At 40.8% G+C, this 11368-nt stretch overlaps 1 protein-coding gene across 1 annotated transcript in view; it reads right to left on the minus strand.

Annotated features, from left to right (window-relative positions):
• prpf40a (PRP40 pre-mRNA processing factor 40 homolog A) overlaps positions 1 to 8999 on the minus strand; it is a 29881-nt gene extending 20882 nt beyond the window's left edge. The window contains exons 1-6 of the mRNA XM_083777488.1: positions 8952 to 8999; positions 4515 to 4595; positions 4265 to 4408; positions 2761 to 2844; positions 1758 to 1776; positions 1631 to 1650 (exon numbers count right to left, since the gene is read on the minus strand). Of these exons, the coding sequence (XP_083633614.1) occupies positions 1631 to 1650; positions 1758 to 1776; positions 2761 to 2844; positions 4265 to 4408; positions 4515 to 4595; positions 8952 to 8954 (351 nt within the window). The 5' untranslated portion in view covers positions 8955 to 8999. The remainder of the gene's footprint in view (positions 1 to 1630; positions 1651 to 1757; positions 1777 to 2760; positions 2845 to 4264; positions 4409 to 4514; positions 4596 to 8951) is intronic.
• Between the last annotated feature and the right edge of the window lie 2369 nt (positions 9000 to 11368).

Below are 11368 nucleotides of genomic sequence, written 5' to 3' on the forward strand. Positions count from 1 at the left end.
TGCACAAATTCTTTGATGCCAAGTTTCAAAAGGAATAATCCTCGAAACAAGATCTGAGAGCCAACCAGAAATATGTTTAATGTAGTGTTAAAAGTACCTCCTTTCAATGTAACTCTGTAATATATTTCAAAAGCGAAACTTTCATATATTCTAAATTAATTGTGCATGCCATGAACTGAAAGTTGTAAAACCTTATTTTGTTTTATTCTTAAAAAAAAAATTAAACCACGATTTTGCAACCCATTTCTTCACCCAGTGTCAATTAGCTAATGCAGTGGTCCCAAAACTTTTTTGGCTGTGCACCCCCGGTTACCTCCTGATCTGGCTGACGCACGCCAGCGCTCAGTCTAGTTGTATTTGGCCAAAAATGATAAGTTTTGTAATATGATTATGGCAAATAATCACAGAATGTCACTGCACTGAGAAACATACATCTCCTTACAACCATGTTTTACGGGATTTTGCCGTTTGTGTTAAATAACAATAAAACCACCATTACCCTTTTCATGTAACGCACACCCAAGAGGACGTTCGCGCACCACAAGAGGTGCACGCACCAGTTTGAGAACCCCTGATCTAATGTAATCCTGGGCGCTACACTTCCTCCGCCAACCTGGGGTGGGCAGCGGACTGACCTCATGCTTCCTTCTATGCATGAGGAGTCCAAGCTGCTTCTTTTCACGTTGACAAGGGGTTTCCCCGGCCGGACATATCGCGTGGAAGGAACACGTTATTCCAACCAGTTCCTTTCCCCTCCATCAGACGCCCCGGCTGGCCAGGGGAAGGTAGTTTAGAGACCAGGATTACTGCATGCATTTTGTGAGGGTACCTAGTACCTACCCGTTTTAATCGAAAATCTAAAATCCAGCCTCCCCCTGGCCAGCCGGGGCGCCTGATGGAGGGGAAAGGAACTGGTTGGAATAACGTGTTCCTTCCACACGCTACGTCCAACCAGTGAAACTTCCCCCTGTCAGGTGTAAAGGAGCAACTTGGACACTCAGGCATGAAGGAAGCATGAGTTCAAGTCCGTTGCTCTCCCCTTGTCCCCCATATATGGGGACTAGGTTGGTGGAGGGTGTGTAGAGCCCAGGATCACATTAGATGATTGACACAGGGGTGAAAAATGGGTTACAAAATTGTGGGATAAAAAATATTAATAAAAATAAAAAAAAATCTAAAATCCATATCAAAATATTAGATTATTACATGAGCATGTTAAGGTTTGCTTTGATAGCAGCCTAGGCACATTTGTATTGTTGATTATAGTGTCTCTCCAATACCTTCCCCTTGACAATATAACCAATTCTCTGTGGGGTTCACGTCAGGCCAATTGGCTGGTCAGTTAAGCACAGTATTACCATGGTCAGTACACAAATTACTAGTAGTTTTGGCACTGTGCCAAGTCCTGCTGAAAAAGGGAATCAGCATCTCTATAAAGCTGGTCAACATACGGAAGCCCAACATGCTCTAAAGTCTCCTGTTAGATGGCTGTGTTAACTCAGTGTGAGGTTTTCACTGTCTGTGATGGTTTTGGGTGCCACGTCATCTGCTGGTGTTGGTCCACTGTGTTCCTAATGATCATGTGTGAAGGCAATGTCTTCAATGGAAAATAGGGTTATACTATACTTACAGCCGTTCCTGGTACAGGAGCTGTGAAGATAATAACCAAAACACACAAATCAGGATAAATCAATTAATTCTGGATTATGACAAAATATATAACCATGAATATAATTTGTTAATATACAAAGTCTTACCTGTAGATTCAACTCCAGGCTGTGGAAAAGATTTCATCAATATAATTAGAAAATATTTAGTTCCACCTGTCACTGAGCACTTTAAAAACATTATGTTGAAAATATATACCATCGCACTTTCATTGCATAATAAGCTTATCTTAAATCAGAGACCATCGATTCCAGCTTTGCAATAAATAACTTTGAAATCAGCATAGTATCATTTCCAGCTTTGCAATGAATGACATGAAAAAGTTTCCGTAATTAGCATATTACACTTTACAGTCAACAAGAGAAGTTGTTAAGTCGATGACTCATCTCCAATAGCATCTGGCTGCTGTCAAAGGACTTGATATATCAGAATCACACTTCTACAGAACTTCATTACCATTCATCAACCCAAAAAAATGGTCTTTATTTAACTTCACATGACATAAGTGCTAACGCCATAACTGTCACCTGTGATCATAGCCTTCCAACAGTGGAGGGTTCAGTTAGTTCTGACAACGGTTGTTTCTAAGGAAAGGAATCAGAGGGCCAGAGCATGCTGGGTGAGAATCAGCAGTGTGAGCTCAGCTGTGACACCTCTACATGACGGAGTAGCTATATGCGATAGGACACGATAAACAGAGGAACAGATCGTATCTGTGATAAAGTGGAATGAAGTGCTGCGCTAATGGAACAAGGTTCAATGATCAGTTGCGTGGTTCAGAATCACTACGCATTTTCTATTTTATTATATAATGGCCAATTGAAACTTTAATCTTGTGGCCAGCCAAGAAATTGTCTAGAGGAAACCCTGAGTAGATGGAAATTATACAGCGAGCCCACAGCATTTCTACAGGAACCGTATTTTCTAGTTCTAAATATGCAATCTCTAAATGTGTACATCAGAAGTGTTCCAACACATTTACAGCGTTTGCGAGCATGCAAATAGCTTAACTTGGCGGCTGACATTTGGCGTACAACTTTTTTTTATGCGAGTGTGAAACACAGCAGCAATGTGGGAGGGGAAAAAAGTTACCGGTCCCGCTGGCTGCAGTGCCCCAGCTGGCATGCGAGGGGGCATCATCATCCCTGGCATCATGGGCGGCATCATGCCTGGCATCTAATAAAAGAAGCATCATGAAAAATTCATTCGACCCACTCATTTCCATCTCACTTGGTGCATGCAGAGGTATTAATACACAGTGCGACATGGGGTGTTTGCACCCATGTGCAAAGGCTGTATGAGACTGACTGGTGGGAAGGGGGTAGGGTGGGTGAGGGAGTGAGAGAGAGCTTTGACTGAGTAAGCCACGTTGCTGCGGTGAAGCTCTAAACCGTATCAGTTCACAACCTTTAGGCCTGTGACACTGGCAGGCAGTGTGGCTCTTCATATTCTTCAGCAACTGCTGTTATAACTGATCCCTCACCTGAATTCAGGTACACAACAAATGCAATGCTTTTCAGAATCTGCTTCATGTTTCTTCCTCTTTTTTTGTCTCTGGAATCTAAATACGGCTATGTCACTTCACCTTCACATGAGGGCGCCATGATGCACTCATGTCGCAAATCTGACATTCGACAGTTGTCAAAAAAGATATACTCCAACAAATGTCCAGTTGTTTGTTTTTATCTCTGAATGTCACTCTGTCTTGTCAGATCTTTCAAGGATTTTCAAATGTCAAGCTTACAAGAGTTCCTCTGCTGTAATGTGTATTTTGTTCAAGCTGTTATAAATAACTTTTGAACAAGCTCACGTTGGATAACGCCTCTGTGAATAATAATCGTATCGTAATCTGTGCTGATTGACATGACGAAGGAGCTTGTTAGAAGACTAATCTACACATTGTTATTAAGTAAAAGTAACATGTCAATGCGTTCTTTCATCAATCTTTCATTAATCTGTTGAGCCTGACGCTTGCTGGCGAGAAGAGCTGCTCCAATGTAGCCAGTACACACGCAGAGCATCTAGGATAGCCGCTCAAGGGAAAACGGAGCCTGTTAACTTTCCACCAAGGGAACAGATTCATTTCCAGCGGTGGGTAAACACTTCATTGACTTGCTTATTTGTAGTTATGTCCCTTATGTGGGACATATATTATAGTTAACCAATAAGCATATTCAGTTAATTGGCTTTGACATCTCTGAATAATATCCAAAATGACAGTAATAAGCCACATCAAAATAGTTTTAAGTGCCTTTTATGGCAAATTATAGGCAGCACACTTTAATTATGTCATTTTCCTTCTCACATTGAAATATGCATGGAAGAGCTTAAAATGGCCTCAAATTTTGTAAAGCCATTTAAATTGTTTTGTTGATTCATACTGGCACTAAATATGCTTAATGGTTACACTTAAGAAAATGTACAGGTGTAGGTGCTGGAGAGAACTTGTGGTATATATGTAATATATGTATATATGTGTGTGTATGTATGTATATATATATATATATTATATATTATATATATATATATATATATATATATATATATATAGACACACACACACATAATGAATCCAGATAGTGACTCTGAAGCTCACCTGTCCCATTGGAGGTGCCCCCATTGGTGGCATCATACCAGGGGGCATTATACCCGGTGGTATTGGGGTCATGCTGGGAGGCCGCTGTCCCATGGGTGGCATTCCCATTGGAGGGAAATGAGGCGGAATTCCAGGTGGCCCCATCTAGACAAACACAGGAGGAAGATAAACTCAAACAAACTGTGTACAATTTAATTCCCTAATGAACAAAACTAAAATACTATGTTGACAATTTTTAACAGAAACTTACGAAGGGTGGGGGCATCCCTGTGGGTGCAACACCAGGATATGGTGGAGCTTGGCTCGGGCCATTATTTGCCTCTGATGAAGACTGTTAAGCAAAGACCAATCAGCAATTAGAATTAGAAAACGAGTGACTGGAGTTGGAGGTAACAAAGGTATCAACGACATGACAACTGCAACACGTTATATTATAAGTAACTAGTTTAAACAGGCAAAGTTTGTTTATAACCAAGAGGACGAGCTTAACTTGACAAATAAAATACCAATGAACAGTTAGCTAACACAGATTTTCTGTGTGTTGTCATTGTGGATTGATTGAATACTTTAGGCACTGTACCAGTCAAAAGTTATGCTAAAAAAAAGGATAACACAAAAAACCCAGTGGGCATGTTTCCACTGTGGTCCACACAGAATAATTAATACATATAATGCATACAATACATATTGTTTGAAAACTCAGTAGCATCAACAGGTCTAGGTTTTAGGTTATTAGAGAAACTAAAAGGTGAGTTAATTTTCTTTCATTTGCTGCTTTCTTTCGTTTTAGGGATTTTAGCAGTTTTTGACAGAGGGTGGGGGCATTCGAGCATGGGGCTAAATATGTATTTTTTTTACATATACATATTTAGCCCCATGCTCGAATGCCCCCGCCCCCCTGTCAAAAACAGCTAAAATCCCTAAAACGAAAGAAAGCAGTGAATGAAAAAAAATGGACACTCATCTTTTACTTTCTCTAACATGAACCTTGGTTGAAAAAAACTAAAGTTTTCCTTTAAACTGTGCTCATTGCTCACTGAAATTTTGAGGTCAGCCATTCTTTTAGTTAAGTTTTAAATTTGGGTAGGGAGTCGAGATCTTTATTGGTATTTGGTAGGTCATTTTACGTTATGGCAGCTAAATAGAAAGCATTTTTCATACATGAAGAGTGGGCACTGTACTGGGCACCTGAGAAGTCTGGGCAACATTATTCCTTTGGAAGAGGAGGCACGAATGGGCAGTAGGCAGTGGCACTTGAGGTGAATTCTTTTTTGTGGGAAACTGGGCACTACTCTTGCGAGATTGTCTATTTTCGGCACATGATCAATAAAAATCACACCCGTGTGAAGTGAGGGGCGCTCTTATCATCGTACAACATCATGAATCATCTCATACTGGCCAATCAGAATGCCTGTTGCAACAAATTCATATTTGTCAGACGAGACATTTGACATAATTTCTCCTTTCATTGTCGAAGTATGAGACGTGTGGGGACACTGACGTAAATTTTCCCTTCATTGTCAAATGGCATTTAATGTTTGTGTTGCGGACATTTTGTGTGGACAAAATCTGTATTTAGGAGGGTGCCCCTCAATAATATAAGTATGAACAAGGAACTTAAGCACTTCACACCACTTTTGCAACCAGAGCTTATTGTAATGATGTTTAGGACACAAACACTTTCCTGGTGTGTAATATGTTTATTTTATTTTTGAGTGGTGCAACCACTCCTACAAGCAGCAATGTCCGTGTATGTACCTGTTTACCTGTATGTATAAGTGAGCACGAGTATGTGACTTATTTATACCAGTAGGGGGCACCAGAAACAGAGAGAGGGGTATTGCTGTGCCTGCTAATGAGAGAGAGAGAGAGAGAGATGGGGGGGGGGGGGTGTAGGGGGGGAATTGCACCACTCAGTTCACACAGGTGTGATTTTTTTAATGTTCATGACCAAAAACATGTCATGAAAATGCGTATATCTTTTCTACGTCCGAGCATAGACATGGTAACGCCCCGCCTGCCTCTGATTGGCCTACCGACACAGCCGGTGTCTTCGAGGTGGAAGATTCATGCTGGATAGTCTGCTGCGCGAGGTTACTCCGTGGTGGGAAATAAATAAATAATACGATATATAATACAAGACAATGACAGCTTGGCACGCGCGACAGTAACTTTTATTTTTGTAGAAGAGGCAAACTATTGTTTATGCCGTTGGCTTTTTTATTTGTATACATGTGTAAACTCGAAACATTATTGTACTGTAGACCTAGAATGTCTGTGATCATTCATATACTTTGTAAATTCTCTATCACAGGCATAGATCGCTTGCACCAGGTCCTGGTAGAAATGAAAGATGCGCGGCATAAATGTGATAAATGCTCCGTTTGTACTCACCCATTAAATAATTCCAAAGACGTGGAGTGAAATATAGTCCTCTAGTTTTATATCCATGTGAAAGTTCTGGCACAAAACGTGTATTTAGTCAATTATCTCCACTTTTTCAAGAGATGCACACGGACATCTTTCTCTCCGGGCGAGGGGGGCCGGAATGATCGATGAACTGATTTTACAAATACGTCCTGTTTACCGCAGACGTCATCACCAATTGACCAGGGAAACACAAAAGTTTGGGTCACACAATTGGCAGGTGGTGTGATTAATTACCCAGCACCTATCGCATTCCGGCCCCCCTCGCCCGGAGAGAAAGATGTCCGTGTGCATCTCTTGAAAAAGTGGAGATAATTGACTAAATACACGTTTTGTGCCAGAACTTACACATGGATATAAAACTAGAGGACCATATTTCACAGGACGTATTTGTAAAATCAGTTCATCGATCATTCCGGCCCCCTCGCCCGGAGAGAAAGATGTTCGTGTGCATCTCTTGAAAAAGTGGAGATAATTGACTAAATACACGTTTTGTGCCAGAACTTTCACATGGATATAAAACTAGAGGACCATATTTCACTCCACGTCTTTGGAATTATTTAATGGGTGAGTACAAACGGAGCATTTATCACATTTATGCCACGCATCTTTCATTTCTACCAGGACCTGGTGCAAGCGATCTATGCCTATGATACATGAAAATTTACGAAGTATAATTAAATGATCACAGGCATTCTAGGTCTAATTGTACTGTATCTTTTTTAGTATAATAGTATTGACACAGCCAAAAATCAATCAATTAATCAATCAAAGCAAACGGCACAAACAATATTAGTTTGCATCTTCTACAAAAATTTAAGTTACAAGTTACTATCGCGTGTTGCCATTCTCTTGTACTTGTGTGCAGCGATTATTTCCCACCACGGAGTAGTACCCTTGCATCTCGGAGGACAGTCAAGACGGGCAGCGTCGGTAGGCCAATCAGAGGCAGGCGGGGCATTACCATGTCTATGCTCGGACGTAGAATAGATATACGCCATGAAAATGTGGTCTCACTTCCTTCCTGGACTACAAAGTCACACCTCCATGCAGCCTTCCCCTCTCCACAAGGAGGGGGAGTGGACTAAAGCATTATGGGCATTGTAGCCTAGGAATTCAGCAATCCAGTCAAACCCTAAGTAAACACACAGACTTCAATATTTTTCTGGCCATAGGGTGCAAATTTCAAATTGTGCTACTGCTATCTACTACAAATACTATTAACATTGAGTCAAGTGAATGCAGTTTCTTCCAACGGTGAAGTATGTTGCATGCATGCATTTCTGTCTGATCATTACCAGCTTGGAAAATTATAAAACGTTTTCTGTGGACATGATCAATGGTCCCTAGACTGTAGACTTCATTTTTTTTATCGACACTAGCTAAAGCTTCATGCACCTTATTATAACTAAGAAGTGGCACATGTATTCCTGCCTGGTGCCCACTCTTCTTCTGAATTGGTCCCTGGTGTAAATAAGTCTTAGTGCTTTTCATGGTTTCGTCGTAAAGTAGCAGTTTTTGTATTGATTTTAGCTCTGGTCCCTCCATTGCTCTAATGCCTTTACAAAAGCTTTAAAGGTGTGGACCAGAGATATATTAATTTGTGCTTTATTTTGTACCCGTTCTACATACTGTGAAATACAATGTTCAATCAATCAAAAGGCCAGATTTCCCTAGTGCCCATGCAGTGCCCACAATGTTTGTGCCCACTCTTCTGTTGCTTCGCAGCCCCCTACATGATGTACATGGTTATCAAATATTAGACTGATCTATAAGAACTCGTAACTGTTAGTGTTAAATTACTGGGTTTATGAATTTAAACTACAGTGGGAAATGGCTACATGCTGGTGAATCACTCATTCACTTGAAAGAATCAGGCTAAATCCTGGACAGAGACGTTAGCTAACGTGTTCTGTCACATTGCAGATACTTAGCAGCACGTTATTTCAGCGAATTGTCTACTTTCTATTCCGAGCTAATTAGTAGCACTGACGACAGAGGCATTAACTCTTATATTGTATCAAATTGGTACCAAGAAATAGTCTGAGCCCCAACATATGTATGTATGCCGCTATTTTAGCCGAGTGCTAACACCAATGGGCTAACGCGTTATTTTTCTAGTAAACAACGACACGTTTAATATAAACATAGGGAGAGACAAAGGCAATCGTTGACATAACGGGGGGAAAAATCTTTAATTGCAAATTTGAGACTCAGTTCAATATAAATAATCTATACTTTGTTTAAAATCGGCACTCACCATGTTGAGAGAGCGTCCGATGAGCCTGGCCACTCTACAACAACGTGCACTCTGATTGGTTAATTTTCCACTGAACCTCAACAAGTTCAAAGGTCGTCTATCGTTCAAGTCATTCTGCGTCGCGATTACGCAGACATGCACAGTTGCACACGGAAAGATTACTGGTACTACAAACAAATGCATACAGACAGTATATCGACAGTCTAGTCAAGAAGACACCTGACGAATTGAATAATAAAATCTAAACTACTACACAGTACTACTACAATAATAATAATAATAATAATAAAGAGACAAACTTGAGAAAAAATAGTGTAGGCCTATGCATAACTCGTGTCTCTTGAAATAATGTGGGGACCCCCCCCTTCAAGTCCCGACCCACTGGTTGAGAATCACTGCTTAGATAAGCATGTTGGTTCTTCGCAGAGTACTACTCTGTACTAACAATATATAACAAGTTATTAATAATGAAATAAATATAGCTGCAAGCAGCGATAAAAGACGGGACCAAGCAATAAGAAAAATCACACCCTTGTGAACCCTTGTGCAGGCTGCTCAACAACACCGCTAGCTGGCTGCAGTTATAGTTATAGTGCTCAGTGTGAAAGGCCCTTTTAGGCTGCTCAACAGTGCCACTTTAGGTCATCCAGCAGTATTGCAGCTGTTCGTACCCCAAACATACATACATAGAAACAGACAGACAGACAAGAAGAAAGCAGCCAAAACAAGTTTTCTTCGACGGGTGGCTGGCATCTCCCTTAGAGATAGGTAGGGGTGTGCTGAAATATCGAAATATCGATATATATCGATATGTCCTCCCGCAATGAATAATCGATAACGATTATTAAAATATCGATATAAATTGAAATGTTGTTCATAATGAAGTGATGAACAACATGTTTAGAAAAGGAGGAAATGACAGTTAAAATAAAGCAAATCCCACTCTCAGATTCCACAGCAACCAGAAGTACTGAATTACTGGATGGTGATTTGTCCAAACAGCTTTGTGGGAATACAAAATGCAGAATGCATTTCCCCAGCAGTGGACAAGTCCACTGACACTGACGCAAAGGGGGAGTTTATTGAGTATTATTAATTTAGTGTTTGAGTGGTGCAACCACTATAGACAGCTATGTGTGTGTCCCTCCCTGTGTCCGAGCATGAAAATAGCGTTTTTTTCAGTTCCAAGTATTTTGTAGTTGCAGATATCGATATATGTTGTTGATGAAATTTCATATCAATATATCGATATATCGCAAATATTGCAATATATCGATATATCGCAAATATCGCAATATATCGAATATCGTGATATTATCGCTATCAAGGGCCTAATATCGCGATATCGTATCGTGAGGTACCCATATCGTCCCACCCCTAGAGATAGGGTGAGAAGTTCAGTCACGCGAGAGAGACTCGGATTAGAGTAACTGCTTCTTCGCCTGGAAAGGAGCCAGCTTAGGTGGTTCGGGCATCTGGTTAAAATGGCGGGAAAGCTGAGGTCGGAGCTTACTGGTTAAAGTGACAGATGTGTTCCACATGAGTCAAGGCCATAGACTGTAAAAAATATGGACAAAGCGTTCCCCGGGTCTAACATGAACGTAAAATGAAGCCTGTAATGATATGCTAATTCCTGATGTAAGTCGCCATCTTTTGGTACCAGCTGGCCATTGGCTGGCTCCGTTTTGTACCAGCTGGTCATTGGCTGCCCAGACAACGAGGCGGGACTTCCCCCCTTCTTCTCCGTTGGTTTTTATTTTGACTCGAGTGGGAGGAGAAGACTCTTGAGTGGGAGGGGAATCCCGATCATAGACTGTAACGGTAGCCACGCCCCTCAGAACATACGCGACTTTATGGTCATTTCTTTAATTAATGGGACCATAATTTTCCAAAAAGAATATTATGACATTAGAAATGAGACTTTAAACTAGTGACTGGAAGAAGAAAGTATTCATGACCATGTTTATTAAGGTAATACAGTCTAGGTGAAGTTGGGCCAAAATACATGGGCCTCTATGGAGCTATGGGGCTTTTTGGGTCCAGTCCAGCGCCACAACAGGCCATTATATGAACTACCGATTTCAAATGAGGCTTCACGAAATATCTGGCTGACTGCCCCCCTGGTCAAGGCATAGGCTATATGTGGCTTTTTGGCCAAACAAGGCATTTTCAAACTATTGCTATAGCACCCCCTTTGGCCAATGGGAGTAAGACTGGTTTATTATTATTATTATTATTATTATTATTATTATTTTGTCTCCTACTCCTACAGAAATAAATGGGCCTGTAATGAAATCACTCATCCTCCTATGAAACAAATATAGTCTCTGGCAATATCCGATCCGCAATCTTGTTAGCATCTCTGACCATGAAATATTCTTCTCATTCGTTTACAGCCAGTTTGTAGCCAGTTAGTT

Source organism: Protomyctophum parallelum, assembly GCF_964188405.1.
Source record: "Protomyctophum parallelum genome assembly, chromosome: 11".
NCBI lineage: Eukaryota > Metazoa > Chordata > Actinopteri > Myctophiformes > Myctophidae > Protomyctophum > Protomyctophum parallelum.